Genomic DNA, 17,670 nt, shown 5'->3' with positions numbered 1-17,670 from the left:
TTTCATTATCCTCTTTCTAATCAAGCATCAGTTCACATACAAAATTATGCTAATATGCTATAAATTATAGTAGTATTAGCTAGAATTAGCTAGATCTGCTTCAACAATAGAAGCAGCAGATATTTTCATACCACATTACAGTTGTTGCACATCTTGAATACCGTATATTTCCGCAGATAAGACGATAGTTGAATCATAAAAAAAGGACCCTGGATTTTGGGATTAGATTGAAAAATTAGATTGAAATTTATATAAATTAAAACCATTATAGAAAACGGACAAACCATAATTATTTACTAGTAGAGAGTAGGGCATGTCCGCAAAATAGAATAACCCATACGACATGTTTGTGAATAGTCAAGGTCATTACCCAAATGCTCGAATCAGTGCAAATGTTTGCAACAATAGCAAAGCAGAAAATAAAATTTGTTCGTTCGAAAAATTACGAATAGGACATAATTCCATATACGCTACATAGTATTATTATCCAGATGATGATTGCCGATCTAAACTAAATTCATAGGCCATTGATAGTTTGGGGGTTGTCTTATAGGACAGATATATGCTAAAACTATAAAACTTTGACGAAAATTTATACCTTGTCTTATCTGCCAAAATATACAGTAATTATTTATGCTCATTAGTATTTTGAAATTTTGTGTTATTGTGTTAAGAAAGAAGGACATATATCATTTTTTTAAATTTTAATAAATGTATTTCTATATAACTGGTTCTTTTATAACTTTATGCATTTAAAACATTATTCCAAGAAGGGATCCATTACCTTCACATGACTGGAAAAGGTATCCATGGAACAAAAAAAGTTAAGAACTCCCTGCTTTAAAGAGATTAAACTTTTGAAGTAATTTCTCGTGGCTCATAGGGTGCGGTGTATTTAACCTGCAGGTCCTCACTTTCACTATAATAGCAGCAGCAACAACAATTCATTAGGACTAATAGGCATAGTATGTTAAAACTGTAAAGTTTTCTCCTTATAATATAATGTGATATGTTTTAAATAATTTTTCTAGTAAATTTGATGTTTTGAATAAATTGTAAAAATTGTAATTAAATATATGTATATAAGTTAGATTAAATTATGTTTCTAAGAATTTAATACAACATTGTTAAATGAATTTATTTTAGATTTTATCTAAAAATATATTCACAAACAAAATTAGAAAACAGATAAACTAACAAATATAATAAACAATTGCACAAATTATAATTTATTCATAAAAATAATTTCATAAATTTTTCAATATGTTCCCACATTAAATTGTTTGTAGCATTTAATCATCACAAAACATTTAAAATTGACATGATGATAAAATTATATTTATAATCATTAACAAATACTTTTTAAACAATAAAAATCAACAATTGTAACAATAATAATTTATAGGATTTTCTAGTTTACATTATTGTTTAATGTGTTGTTATTTAAAATTGTGAACAATTGATACTAATGTTTTTTTACTTATTTTTTTAAAATTAGGTTTGCTAAGATTTCAATCATCACTAAATACTAGTATCTGTGAATGAAGCATCACAATTTAATTTACAATAGCATTAATATTTTGATTTATCAATAATTCCTAACAGTATTCCTAACAAATATATGTATATATTTTTTATGAAGCTAAATATGATTAGAATTAACTTTTTTAAGTAAAATTCTAAATGTATATAAATCTTTTGTCCTGCTTGAAATATTTTTAACTAAATTTTTAGTTTACTATGTTTCTTATTTCATATTTCTATATAAAAGACAGAAATATGTTAAATTTATCATTTAAAAAGTACAGGAATGTAGGGAAGATTAATAGTTGAAATAATTATAACAATGTATTGTAAATAGCAGTTATATGACTACAAAATACCTAATACTACTGAATTTTTGTATATTCTATCAGAGATATAGGCTAAACTAACATTTTAAAAATTCTAGAATAAACAATATCTAACAATCTATATTCCTGGATAGCAATGGCTGTAAGAATATATTCGGTATCATATTCGTAATTATATACCACTCTTTCTGGAAGAAAGACACATTAATAATTTTTTTCTTTTTAATATAAAATTATTATATTTAGTAAATATTAAGCCATTTTTAAAAACAATACAGAGAAACAGTTTTATACAGACTAATAAACAAACACTGTATATTTTCTTGTAAATAAATCTCATTAGAAGAAAATAAATCACTAACATTTTTCTTGGTCGAAATTTGTCAATTATGCATTAACACGTAAAGTAAAAAGTAAATGTTAAAAATCATCCTTGAAATTGAGGCACTTGGGAAATTTTGGAAGTGATTAATCACTAAGTCTATATCATGTAGTTATATTTTGATATTTGTATTGTAAAATTAATTTTAGCATAACAAGTTTTTTATCTTTCCTTCCATATATAACTTAAGTAAGGATCTTAAATACTGTTCGTATAATCTTTCTGAAAAGAAAGGTGCGATTGGCAAAAATCCTTCCATGAATCCAATATGACCTCCTCTTGATGTAATAACCATAGCAACGTGACTACTCTGACTAGCTTCTTGTTGTGGTAATGCTAAAAAAATTATGTAACTGTTGGTTTAAATAAAGAGAAAATAAAATCATCATCAAATGAAACTACACTTACTATAAAAGGGAGCAAACATATCATCTGCTGCATTCACGCAGAGGACAGGTCTTTTGATACCATGAAGTTTACCTCGTAATGAGGAGAGCTGATAATATTCATCGACACTACTGAAGCCAAATATTTTAGTGGTAAAGCGGTCATCGAATTCTCGTATTGTACGACTCTGTAATAAATTGAATTGCAAATGTGTAACTCTACAATTATTCTTTCTATATTGTGATGATAAATAATCATGATGATAAAATATAAATTTGGAAACATCTCATCCAAATTTATATCCCATAAATATTTGTCTACAAATAATTTTAATATTTAATTAATGTTTAAAAATATGAAATTTGATTTCGTCTTAATAATCAATAAATAATTGAGAAAAGTAAAAATATAAAATATCATAAAAATATTTCCATACTTGTAATAATTTCAAAAGTTGAAGGCTGTTGTATTTTACATTCTATGAACTACACAGAGAAATCAAAATTAAAGAATAAGTGTTCAGAGCTCTCTGTGAAAAAACTATTAGGCAAATCATAACTAAATTTTGTATATATGTGGTACTGTACAAGCTGTGACAATTTAATTTATGGAATGCACCCTGTCACTCTCCTTGTGCATTTATACACAGACTTAAATGACATTCCCATTTCTGAAAGCAGGCCTGGAACTCATTTTCTGGAATACTGTTTAGCAGCTGTCTCACATTCTGTTAAATATCAGTTATATTAAAAAATTTTTGACTTTTCAGCACAACTTTTAATTTTGGAAATAGCCAGAAATCAGATGGAACTAAGTCAGGTGAAGAGGCATGATGATCTAATTGAGTAATTGCTTTTTTGGCCAAAAAGGTCTCATAGTGGGTGCGCTGACTTGTTGCATTGTTGTGATAAAATGGCACTTGTGAGCACAGTTAGGGTCTTTTTTTTCAAACAGAATCTTCTAATCTCTACAGTACTTCTAAATAGTGTTGTTGGTTGACTGTTTGTCCATGTTCAATAAATTCTTAGACTATTTCCTTGTGATTGAAGAAACACATCAGCATGGTCTTAAACTGTGAGCATGACATGTGTGCCTTTTTTTAGGGTGAGGTGAACTGGGGGATTTCCATTGCATGCTCTGATGTTTTGTTTCTGAATCATACTGTAAGGTTTCAGTAGTGCAGTTGCTAATTTTCACACAAAATTTAATATTAATACATTACTCTAAATTTCAATCACTCATTTTTATGCCAAAGAGTACACACAGATAACTATTATCTTTCCAATAGCTAATTAACAACAAGCTCTATCAGCTTGAAATTAATGTTTGAACATGAATGCAAATGTCATTTTGATATAATTATGCCATGAACCATCCAGGAATTAAATTGTCACATCTTGTATATATCCTAAGTGTACCATTTCAATTTTCAGGAAAAATTTCACTTCAAAATTAGCCACTAGGGCAAAAGATGTCATTTTATATACATTTTCTAACAAATTTCCAGAGTAAAAAACAAAGTACAATAATTTTATAAATTTCTTTTTGTATCCTTGTCTACTTGGACCTTGTTTATTAATTATAGACACACATAAATTAAATATTATAGTTATTTAATGGAAAATATAAACAGTTTGGTTTCTTTATTGCTATAACAATGGTTAAAAGTTCTGGCTATTAATTGTAAAATTAATAAAAATTTCTTCCTCCAAATTAGAAAATGTAATAAGAAAACAACAACAATAAAACAAATTTGGCTAAAAAAAAATAAAATAAAATAATAATAATACACAGTGGAAGACAACTAAAATATAACTTTTGTAAAATTTATATTTCAATTATCTTCATAACATCTATAAAATTCAAATGTTAAAAAAATATAATTTCGGTGACATTAAAGAAAAATTTGAAACAAGTTTTTCAAGCATTTTTGAAAAATTTAAAAAATAAAATTCCTATGTTTATAGATCCCTTTTATACACTGAAAGAGAGGCAAGGATAAAGAAGGCCTGCACCTGAAATGCATATGTTTATTGACTGAAGATTCCAATGAAAAACAGTGCCAATGTATAGTTGGTTACTTAAGTATATTAAAGCTAAACAATTGCCAGATTATATTGGGCTATATTACTACTGCTATTATTTATTTATTTATATCTACATTTGGAAACATCAAAGACAGTTGATTTCCATCTCCCCAAAAAACAAAGAAAGAATCCCAATAAAATCATAAACAAATGTAAATAACAAGGTAAGTATAATACAAAGAGGAATAAATAACAAATACATTATATGTTATAAAGAATAGATTTACATTTAGTTTTATAAAATTGAAAATTGTGATATATTGTTCTACTAGAGATATATGTGAAGCTTTACAATAAAAAAAAAAGATCTGTATGAGAGTGAAAGGCAATAAAAAGAAATGAAAAAACAAAACATATTACGAGTTCTTGCAGCAGGAATGCAAAAACCTAGCCATGAATTTGGAATTTGACCATTAAAATATTTGAAACAAAGTATGTGTTCAAAATATTTCAAATAATATGAGAGATTGGGTAGACCAAGGCAAACTCTGGCAACATCAGGATTCTTGGTATATGGGAGATTACAGAACTTATACATCAGAGTAAACCTTATTTAATTCAGACTGGACTTTATGAAATACATATGGATCAGTTGTCGTCCAGATGGGTAAGCAGTAATTCACAATTGACTGGAAATTTGTAAAAAAATAGTTCTTAAGACAGAATTTGAAGAGATATTTTTACAGAAATACCATGTCTTGCCTTGTCTAATAGCAAGAGATTTAATGATGTGAGAGATGTGGTCATGAAAAATTAATTTATCATCAAATATGATGCCGAGATCATGATGGGATTTTACATAATTTATTTTAATAGAGTCGATATATATTGAAGGACAATATGGATTGTGAATAAGAGAGAAATACGTCATAACAATTTTGTGGATATTAATTTTTAAATTATAACTGGCAAAAGTGGAACACATGGAAATAATATTCACTTATAGGAAGGTAGGATCATTAGAGAAAATTTTAATGTCATTTGCATAGGAAATTATTTTGGAAGACAGTTTAGTTAATAATTTATCTATGTATTCTGAGAAAAAGAGCATGCTTAGTATTGAGCCCTGCAATATGACACAAACAGGAGTAAAAGGTAGAAAATTGAAATCACTAATCTGGATCTTACATAATCTTGACAGGAAATAGTTATTCAGCCAGCAACAGAGATCTGGGTTTAGGTCGAAATAGTCACTAAGCATGGTAAGCAGTAGATTGGAGAGAACGGAGTCAAAAGCATGGGAAATGTCAAGATATACTATGTAGGTGGATTCTTTTTTCTCAAAATTTTGCAGGATTCTGTAAGTAGTTTCAAGAAGGTTGGTGATGGTGGAGAGGTTACAAATGCCACAGTGTTGTTGAGGGGAGATTCTGGATGTTAGTTATATGTAAATTTTATGGTATAAGCAGGTTTCAAATATTTTTAACATGGCTGGTAAGATAGAGATTGGTCTATAGGAAGGATTATCTTTTTGAGAAAGATATTTATTATAGAAATTAGCCATTGCTTTGGAACATGGCTTGAGTTTAGTAGCCTAGTGAACAATTATTATTAATAAAATGCTAAGTAATTTGGAAATATAGGTAAATGTCAGGCACCACCTTGTAAATTAATTATTAAAATATTAATTTAATTATAATTATTAAATTTAACAAGAGATGGCACCTAATGCCTACCTTTAGTGCTAAATTACATAGCATTTTATTAATGTAGTAGTATAGCCCAATATATTCTATATATAAGAACAATATATTTTTCAACAGAAACAAAAGTTTATTGTTAGCACTACCATGAACAAACTTCAGAGTAGAGGTGGCACTGACAATCAGACACTTCTATCCAGAATATATATGTTTTATTATATAAAGATGTCTATAATTTTCAATTGTACTGTACTGTACACATAATCAAAACCTCTATAAATTTCTAAATTGTCACAGTATTCCAACATGCTATCTTGACATATCTTTTTGTTTTATCAAAAAATGCATAAACTTTGTGGCATATTGACTGCACCTAATATAATAATTTTGACTTAGTATTAGATGAAGTCAAAATTACCTTTTTGGATAAGTGTCACTACAGCACAAAATAAAACAACAATTACTTAAATTTGTATTGCTAGATAAACATCAAAATTGTATCTATTGACAATGAAAAAACTTATTTGTACAGTACATATGCAGATTTCATAATCATCACTTACAGTGATATTCACTAAACTGAAATATTTTTAAGGTGCATAGTGAATTGGCAGGAATTAAAAATAAAAATTTGTTATATTGATAATTTCATTATACCTACATTCATTATAACAACATTTCAAAGTAATTATTAGTCTCAATAAATGAGATATGAAATCAGAAAGTTCAAATTAACAAATTTAAACTAAAATCTATTTTTAAAGAATCTGGTAATACCTGTAATACACTTTCCATGTTTACATCTGTTTTCTCAAATTTTTCTTTGTAACTGTAAAAAAAAAAGTTACTCTCAAAATATAAAAAAAATATTTAATACATACAAAATATAAATAAAACTAAAATTAAAATAGATTATTAAGAAAGAGTTTTAATGTTATACTGACAAGGGAAACTTGGAAGTTTGTTGTTATCAATTTCAATGAAATTCTGCAGACGTGTAGTATTTACTTGTGCTTAAACTCTATCAAAGACGCAGAACCCACTATTCAGGTCATCTTCAGAAAATCAGGATTAAAGTTTTCTTCAACCATTAAGGCGTAACATGTGGAATCTTTGCTTTTGGTTTCAATCCCTGTATGCAAAGTTTTTCTTTTCTTTTTCCACAATTTCAATTTTGCATTTAGATGAGATTCCATATATATCATTCCAGTTTGCTTGTGCTGTTGTGGTTTTTATACAATTTCAAGTTTTCATTTTCACAAAAAAACAAAAAAAAAAGAAAAAAGAAAAAGAAATTATATATGTAAATGCAATAAATATTATCATAAAAACAGTTAAAATGAAAATTGCTATTCATTTGCACAATCTTCATATATTGTTTTAACAATATAATGAAAAAATAAACTTCATTAATTTTTTTGAAAATATTTCTTTTGTGTGTTATTTGAGACTCAAACCATGCATATTTTAACATATCACAAAAAACTGATGCACCCAACTGATGAATCAGAAATTGTATTTTAACAGCATTTTTTCATAAAACATTTTAACCTGTCTGTTAAAATAAACATTGCAAGGCTGACAAAGTCAAGTATGTTTTGGTGGGATAATTTCTAATCGGCAATATGGAATATCTTTGTCATCTACAAAAATTTCATCATACATTTGAGAATCTGTTTGACCACCTTTTAAATCTATTATTGATATTAATAACAACTTTTCCTTTTTTTTACATATATGAAGCCAATAAAAACCTACATCACATTAAATAATATAAAGTGTGATTATAATGCTGTTATATGCACTTTCTAAAAATGGAGTGATCAAAGTAAAAACTATATTTTCAATAACCTTAAAAATCGTACATAAGAAATTTAAAAATGGTAAGATTAAATTATAAATGTATTAAAAAAATACTTTGCATATGGGAATTGAACCCAAAAGCAAAGATTCTGCCACATGTGCCACCTTAACTAATCATGCCACACTACTACTTCATAAACCAATCTGAATTGGTATTAATGGTTGTAGAAAACTTTAATTCTAATTTTCTTAAGAATGCCTGAATAGTGGGTCCTGTGACTTTGGTAAAGTTTAAGTACAAGTAAATACTACACTTCCACAAAATTTCATTGAATTTGATGACAAAAAGCTGCTGGGTTCCCCTTGTGAGTGTCCTTGACTTATATATTGGAGTTCTGTTCTCAGATTTCTGTTGCAAGTTGAATTGATTGTAATTCAAGTATAAAAAAATAATGATGATAATATGGTGCAATTCATAAGACTGCACATAAGCTTATTTACTATATACTGTCATCAGTAGATGATTCATTTTTACACTTACCAGCTATATTCATTAGTTTGTTTACACAAAGTTAGTATTTATTAACACAAAGTTCCATAGGAAGTTAACCATATTCAAAAATATTAAGAGTATGGAATTAATTTTATTTTCTTAATTTAATATTAATTCACTTTATTATAAAATTTTACTTTTATAATAATTAGAATGATAATTTTATTTAATTATTTTAATTAAAATTATGATTTTGAAATGAGTGGTCATATCATCATATTTTGAATTTATAAATTTCAAATGATCAATATTTTAAAACATTTACTTATTCCAAGAACTAAGAAAAAATATTTGAGAAAATTTCTTACATCCTGTGTATATATAAAATTGTGTGGGTATACAGGTGTGTAGGTGTTATTTGTATTACTTAAACTCACACTAATATACTGAGAAACTTTCCTGTAATTTTAATTTACTGTTTTCAAATCAATTAACCTTTTAGTGTAAATGTAAAATAAACAGTTTAATGTTCTAATTATAACAATTTTAAAATATAATATATTTTATATGTACTACAAGTAAAACAGCAAGGCCAATTTGATACAGTTTACAATTATTTATATTTAAATTAATTGTAAAATAAAAAATAATAAATTTGTGATAGTGTAAAATTTCAATTTAAATGTGAAAACTATTTTTGTACTTAAGATCAATGTTTTCAATTTAAAGTAACAGTATTTCATCAATAATAGTAATAAATACAATAGACGACTTACGGTCGCACCATATTACATAAACTGCGAGCGAGATGTTTATTCAACATGAGATTGAGGCCCGGAATTTCTATGCTTGCAGCACCAGCATGGACATCCCAGGGTACAGATATCAACATGGCAGCAGAGATAACAGCTTTATCACCTGACTCAACTAAATACTGACCAAGAATAATTCCACCTAAAGATATTCCAGTACCAAATATAGCACTGTTAGGATATTTCTTTTGTATATATTTAAGAACTTCTCGTAAATCTCCAGTATTGACAGCACAATAAGTTTTTGGTGTCTGAAAATATAATGATAAAATTAAATTATTATTCATTATTATAATAATTTTAACATTTAAACATCAGATATAAAATAATTTTTCTTTTTTACCAACTGCATTTTTCTTTTATTTTGCATAAAATGAAATATTGTTTTAATAATCTATAAATAAAAATTTGGTTTTAAAATTATTCAAGATATATTATACTTAAAAAAGATATTTATCTTGACTGTTTAGAATCTATTTTAAATTAGTTTGAATATTAAAATTAAATAGTTATTGTGTTCAATAACTTTATTAGATTTTCAGGGATTAACCCTTTTTTCTGAGGATACATAAGTTAGTTACAAAAGTATTTATATTAATAATACGTATAATAGAAACTCGAATATCCAAATTTGATGGAACCAGAAGTCTTTTGGAAAACAAAAATTTTGGATAATTCATAAACTTGTTTGCTTTTATGTTTTGGTTGCATTTAAAATTTCATGAAAATTATATATTTTAATGTACTTACTATATTTGAAAATAAATTAAGTTACTCAAAATCTAATGTAATGTTACATATATGACCTAGTTTTTCAGCACTTCAATCTCCAGATGATATAGTACTTTCCAATTATGTGGAAAGTGTGGTCTCTGTGTATTATACTCTGTGGTACATACAATGCTACATACTGTATTTTACGGACTATAAGATGCACTTTTTTCTTCGAAAAATTGCCTCCAAAATTCAGGTGCGTCTTATAGTCCGTAAAATACGGTTTTTTTTTTTTTTTTGAAATCAGTTTCAGATAATCCAGAGTTTTGTATAATCAAATTTTTAATGTAAAGATTATTGTAAGGTAAAACATTACATATTAATACAAAATCATCACTACAAAACTACAAAAGAACATTAACTAGGAGATAATTTAATATATAATCAAATTGTAAGTAATAAAAAAAAATAAATATAATTACAAAATTAACAGGGTCATTAACACTTGGACCAAACTGAATTAAATAGGGAAATTTTAACATTATCCATTCTTTTCAATATATTGTTTTTGCTCACATCAGAGGACTAGTTACTTATAATCAAAATAAAATTTGAATCAAGTTGTAATTCACAGTAATATTAGTTTATGTATGTACATTTAAAATTTATAAATTCAAAAATATTTAAGAAGAAAAACTATATTAGTCATCTATTTAACAAAATGATAGTTCTCTTTTTTTTGTGTGTTTTGTACAAAAGATAAAAGATTTAATTTTATTAATATCTAAAAAAAAAAAATAAATAAGCAATTAATAAAGTAACTGTAATTATGTATTCACAGTAATATTAGTTTATGTATATTATGTATATTGAGTAAACTTATCAAACCATATATAGACTTCCTCAACAATTCCTGATGATATATTTAATTTATTATTATTATTATTATGTTACAAAAAATTAAAAAGTTTATTGTACTAAAAAATATACATATTTAAATAAATATGCTTTATGAAATTAAATGACTATGATGATAAAAGTGACTGATTCAATTATAATTTCTCTGTATTTTCACTTAAATTTTTTTCATTGTTATTCTATGACTCTTATTATCATTTAATTATATGATAATTTCAATATATTGATCATTTTTATGCAAATTATAGTATTATTTGTTTAATTATAAAATAAAAGGAAAAACATACAGAGAGAAGATACAAGTTAGCTGAAGAGGGGCAAATGCCCAAAATGCAATTTGTACCTTTGCATTCTAACTGAATAAAAATGAATAATCTGCCAAGTGTTTGAAAGAGATCACTTCATCGTGTCAGCATAAAGCAAAATAAAATAAAAGGTCAATCATAGAAAAAGCAACTAAAATGCAAAAAATGTACAACTCACATGTTGGTTAACTATGTGGTCACTAGCTAGAACATGGTTAAATATTGCTATCCAGAAAATACAATATGGCTAATAATAAAGTCTCAGATTTTTCATATATCATACATATGTTTGCATAAAATATAAATATAAACATTTACCCAATTTGATTATGAAGGCCAAACAATCTGCCAAATTATACTGGAGTATAATATTGCTAAACCAAACAATCACTGTAATTAATCAAGCTATTTTTTATTATTATTAATAACTAGATAGTAAGTAATTTGATATTAGAGGTAGATGTTAGGCACTCTCTCTTATTTAAGTTAATAATTATAATAATAATTTATTAAACAATTTAGAACAGTCTAGAAGAAAAGAACTAGGCCGGAGCAAGATTTGAATCCGCAACCTCCACTTACCATGCAATGTATTGCCAGTTATGCCACCTGGACCTACGAGCAATTCTTTGCTTCCAGACATATTTAAACTTAAGATATAACCATTCATCATAAGTAACTGTGAATGGTTATATCTAGGTTTAAAGTGATAACTGGTTGATGTCTGCTTAATAGGCCCTCATGATGCCATGATGGCTTATTAAAGAAATTGAAAGAAAAGTTAAAATAATTTCTGTATTGTTATACAAGGTGTTACTCATTTCTCAATATACTAAAAAATTTAATTAAATTTAACCAAAAATGCATGTTTTACACATTTTCATATGATCACTGCAAAATATGTGCATAAAATTTGCAAAATTTTGGTTACCTTAATCATTGTTTATTGCAATAATTGGTAACTAAATTTGGAAAATATTTATGTATATTATTACTAAATATTAGATTTTTGCTATTTAATTTTACATTTGTAAAAACATGATTGTAATAAAAACATTACAATACAAAATTAATTTTTCAAAACATTTTCTTAATAAAAATATTTAAGAAGAAAAACTATATTAGTCATCTATTTAACAAAATGATAGTTCTCTTTTTTTTTGTGTGCTTTGTACAAAAGGCAAAAGATTTAACTTTATTAATATCTAAAAAAAATAATAAATAAGCAATTAATAAAGATAATTTGTTTTAGATTATAGCATTATTTGCTTATTTATTAAAAACCATATAAGAGATCAATCATAAATTATTAAAGTAATTAATCACTGTATTTCTAAAAAAATATTAAATATCTCAACAGTTAACATATATTCAACTTTTACATTTTATGACTAATAAAATCTAATAAAAAAAACATTGAATTTTTAAATAAAGTTCATTATAATTAAATTCTTACTTTATAATTCTGGTATATTTTTACATAAAAAAAATTAATTCACAAACTATGACAAAAAAAGCAAGTATTTTTAATAATGTATTCTTGAAAGGAAGATATAATTTCATGATCCAATAAAAAATTGAGATATAATTTGGAATAAAATCATTTAATATCGCATTAAAAAAGTGTTTCAAAAAAATCAATTTGATTTATTAAAATAACCACTCACCAATAAGGCAACTCCTCCTCTACCACGATTATTAAAAACAACACATCTAAAAAAATACAAAATATCAATAACTCACATTTTAAAAATATGTGTATAGAGAAAAAGTTAAAATAGATATCAAATTTATATCATCTGTTAAAACAGATGGTGTAAATTTAATATTATTAAATGTATTTATTCTTAAAAGTAATATAAATTCAAGAAATCAAATAAAACTTGAAAAAAATTATTTAAAAAAATGAGTCAGTAATGGTAAAAAAAAAAATGTTAGTGTCTTTTAAGGATTTACATAAAAATAAATAATCTCTCATATATTTTTATATTAGCAGAGAACACTAAAACCAGTGTTGTATAATAACAGCATTAAAATTTACCAAAAACTTAGTCATTTTTACTTTTTGTGAATCTATTTGGTCAAATTTTTTTTATTTTTCACAAACTATAACTTGCTAGATAATGAATAATAATAATAATCTACTACCAATGGTGATTAGTGTGTTAATGAACATATTCATTATGTTATCAGATTGGAAACAGAATGATAATATTTCTTATCTTGCTACCAAACTGCTGATGAAAAGTTAAAATTATTTCATTTTAAATAGGAAATAGCAACTCCATGTTTCAATTATAACAAGAAACAGACTAAGATATATAAAAAAAAATCTATAATTTTTTTATTTTTGAAAATGTTTTAATCTATCCCAATTTATTAGCTGGTATGAGAACAAAACAGAACAGCAATTTTCAATTCAAATAAATTAAATTTAAACACTGTATTTTAATGTATATTAATCCAAATCTAAATTATATAATATCAAAATTTAATAATTAACATTTTCATCTAATAGGCTTTTAGTAAACATCACATATAATTAACAATTAATAAATTACTTTTACTCATATCTCAAGAGTTTTTACAGATTATTATGAAACATTAATGTAAAAGATATAATTAATTACACTGTATAACTATTAGAATAATAATTAACTTTTACTCCAACTTTTATGCACCAATAGCATGTTTCATACATCAATAGCAAATCTTCTGCATCTTTTATATCACCACAATTTTTATAATTTTCATCATAAATACATAATTATTCTGTAAATCTTAGTGGATCAAAATCATAAACACATTCATAGGTTTTAACATCTCCACTCCCACTTCATTAGTAGAGTCATTATTAGAGTTCATTACTAGTGTAAGTTGTAAATATATGTAAGTAAATATGGTAAAATTAAACAGTCTTTTAACATTTTCTGACTCATTTTGGCAAATTTTTTAGTAGGTCTAATGCATAAATAGATGGGATAACAGAACACTAACTGATGTCTATTTTGTTATCCATATTGTTAATTTTCTCATAAGGTCAAGCATGTAAACAGATTACACGGTAAAAAAAAACCAGACAAATTAACTTCTGTTATCCATTTTGTTAATTTATCCCAAGTCTAATATGTGAATAAGTGGAATAACAAAACACAGACTTATTAAAGTTTGTTTTCTTATCAATTTTGGATAATTATTCTAAATTTTAATACCTCAAAATTAGATTTTTTTTCAAAATACATCCCTCCCAAAAAATCCAAATCTCTTTTTTTTTCATTAAATCTCCAAAAGGAAACTCATTTTCCCAAGAATCAAATATTGGAGCAAACAGTTTAAATTCCTTTGCTTTCATAATTACAGGTAATTAATAAAAATGACATTGTGCTTGTGCCATTTGTCCTCGCATCACATGCCATTACAAACAGTTGCAAGCAGTGTCACACCACACATGGATAACAAAACAGAAGAATGTCAGTTTTGTTACACTCGTTTATATTATTTATAATAACTAAATGATTTTTTTTACATTAAATATAAATTTTATTTTGAATTAACTGATTTAATGCTTAAATATTCCAAATAACACTTTTGAAAGATAAATACAGTCGATTCCACTTAATTGGAACATGTTGGGACTAATCCATTTTGGCCCAATTAAGCGAACTAATAATAAATTCTAAAATAAAATATGTAATACATAGGTAAATAAATAAGTAGGTAAAAAATAATAATTAGGTACCTATTTTAATGCTTTATTAAACCAAAATACATAAAATATTTGTACTATAAATTTGCCAGACTCACAATGATAAATAACTGATTTGCATTACACTAGTGCTACCAAATACAGTATTAGTAGTGATGTGCACAAGGGTTGACTGTTCAATTCATTCCTGATCAAACGATCTATCCTTTCTCCCTTTTTAGTTAGAACATGTTTAACTAAAAAGGAAGAAAGGAAAGGATTTGTCCAAAAGTCACCTTACAGTCTTCCTTTGAGCACACTTGGAGATGGGCCACTTCGGCAGGAGCATCCATCGAATCTGCCAGCTCCGGATGCTGGTCTCAACAATCAGATAGCTGCTGTTCAAATCTAGGCGTAATTATGGACACAATACCTTCCAAGAAAACTCTAGCCGTCTTCCAACTCAATCCAGAGACCTCGAAAAATTGTCTGGGGATCTTTGTCCCTTCGCTTTTAAGAGGATTGTCCAGTCTAATCCAGAGCAGGGTCAGTAGCTTGCATTCAGGTCTACCTCAGACAAGATCCCCGTGTGATACATCCCACCTAGCTGACCTCTCCAGAAAAACCAAACTGCCCAAGCGAAAGACAAAATCGCTTTGTCACTGCCAAGCGTTAGGCCTACACAACATTAGTGTACATAGTGTCTACATATTTTCAGAATATCCCTAAAATATATCAAAAATTGCTAAATTCCTTTTCTGCTACTGTCCCAATTAAGCAATTAAATTATGTATTAATTTATTAGTTTGGTTTCCATACTTTGAGATTTGGCCCAATAAAGGGACTGTCCCAATTAACTGGTGGCCCAATTAAATGGAATCGACTGTATATTCTTTCTTTGTATTTAAGTATTTTCTCATATCTCTTAGATTTTCCAACACAAGGAAAAACATTTCCTTTTATATATGTCTTATGAAGAATTTTATTACCAATAATAACTAAATTAATTAATAATTCAATCATATAAGTTTAATATTAAATTTAAAATATTAAGCAAGCAAATTGTTTCATCATTATTACAATATACCATATTTACTCGAATATAAGACGATCTCGATTATAGGATGAGGTGTGACTTAAAGATCAAAATAAAGAAAATTAGATTTATTAATACAATTCTAATTTTATTTCATTTAATAACAAATAAAATATCAAATGCACGTAAATGCACACATTGTCCCGCAAAAATCACTGACATTTTAAACTTCAAGGAAAAATCTTGTAAAATCGACAACATAATTTGTTCATGTAAAGGTGGACAATCTGAAACCTTTTTGCCAATTCTTCACAGTTGAATCCACTCTTCATTGATTACACTTATGAGTTTCTTCAAATTCTGATTTCCAAATAATCATCTGTTTTCACGTGAAAATGGATTAAAATTTATATCGGACTCTCATGTAATTTTGGAATTCAATTCAAAAGCTTTGTTTTTCTAATGCTATTCATCTTTACTCAGATAATACACAAGAACGATTCAAACAACCCAGATACATTACTTTTGTTTTCAAACACCAGAAGGTGCGAATCCAGTAAAAAATGCAAATATACAGTTTATAAAAATCATACAAAAGGAAAAGAATCCTTCACTTGTGCATATAAGATGACCTAGGTTTTTGAAGCAATGAAAAATAGATAAAAACCTCGTCTTATATGTGAGTGAATACAGTACATTTTTTCTTGTTAGTAGAATGAGCAGTTAATAAATATAAACAATCTGAAAGTTCCAATAATCAACTAAATTAATTATGGCTGATAATAGAGGATAATATTGCATTAAACTTAAATTATTATTATTATTATTATTATTATATACGAATATACTTAGTATCATTATTAAATATTTCTTTTTATTGAATTCATTTTAATTCTGAATTCAATTAAATTGAATTAATAATTATATAGAAAAAATAATAAAATATAATTTGCTTTTGAAAAACATAAAACTTTGGTTAAGCATAACTAAAATAAACAAACTTACTTGCAGCCCAGTTTTTGTGCAACAGGTACAAGACTTTTAACATATTCTGTTTGACTATGACCAGTTAATCCTGGTAGAAAAAGTGCAACAGGTTGATTTCCACTATTTCCATGATTCACATAACCTTCTAACCAATCAAGTGACACAATTCCCCCATCAGGTAATTTGATTAGTTCACTATATAATAAAATTAAGAAATCAGAACAATGTTAAACATTGCAGTAATTCAAAAAAAAAAATATATGCTGTATTTAACCAATTTACATATTTTAAAACTGTCATATTGACATCACATTTCAAATAGTAGTATTCAATTTTTCAGTCCTTTTATATTCATAATTACAAATGTATTATTTTATTCCATTTAAAAAAAACTTTCCTGCCTTTTCACAAATAATGTATTATTTGTAAGTGAATTACAAATAATACCAAAAAATATATGCTTTAAATATGTATTTTATATTTCAATATCTTTAAAAGACATAAAGGATGAATATTTCTAGATGGTTATGAAAGAAAATTAAGAGTATATTAAAAAATAACTCAC

General features: G+C 26.1%; 1 protein-coding gene across 1 annotated transcript in view; it reads right to left on the bottom strand.

The window, feature by feature from the left end:
• Positions 1-1,203: 1,203 nt before the first annotated feature.
• The window catches only part of LOC136972401 (phospholipase ABHD3-like), a 34,442-nt gene continuing 17,975 nt past the window's right edge, over positions 1,204-17,670 (bottom strand). The window contains exons 3-8 of the mRNA XM_067266994.1: positions 17,124-17,300; positions 13,065-13,110; positions 9,425-9,711; positions 7,130-7,181; positions 2,644-2,809; positions 1,204-2,571 (exon numbers count right to left, since the gene is read on the bottom strand). Of these exons, the coding sequence (XP_067123095.1) occupies positions 2,381-2,571; positions 2,644-2,809; positions 7,130-7,181; positions 9,425-9,711; positions 13,065-13,110; positions 17,124-17,300 (919 nt within the window). The 3' untranslated portion in view covers positions 1,204-2,380. The remainder of the gene's footprint in view (positions 2,572-2,643; positions 2,810-7,129; positions 7,182-9,424; positions 9,712-13,064; positions 13,111-17,123; positions 17,301-17,670) is intronic.

This window comes from Centruroides vittatus, unplaced genomic scaffold, assembly GCF_030686945.1.
Source record: "Centruroides vittatus isolate TY-2023 unplaced genomic scaffold, ASM3068694v2 contig_1057, whole genome shotgun sequence".
NCBI lineage: Eukaryota > Metazoa > Arthropoda > Arachnida > Scorpiones > Buthidae > Centruroides > Centruroides vittatus.
The sequence above is the reverse complement of the archived record's forward strand: the minus strand, read 5'-3'. Positions and strand labels throughout refer to the sequence as shown.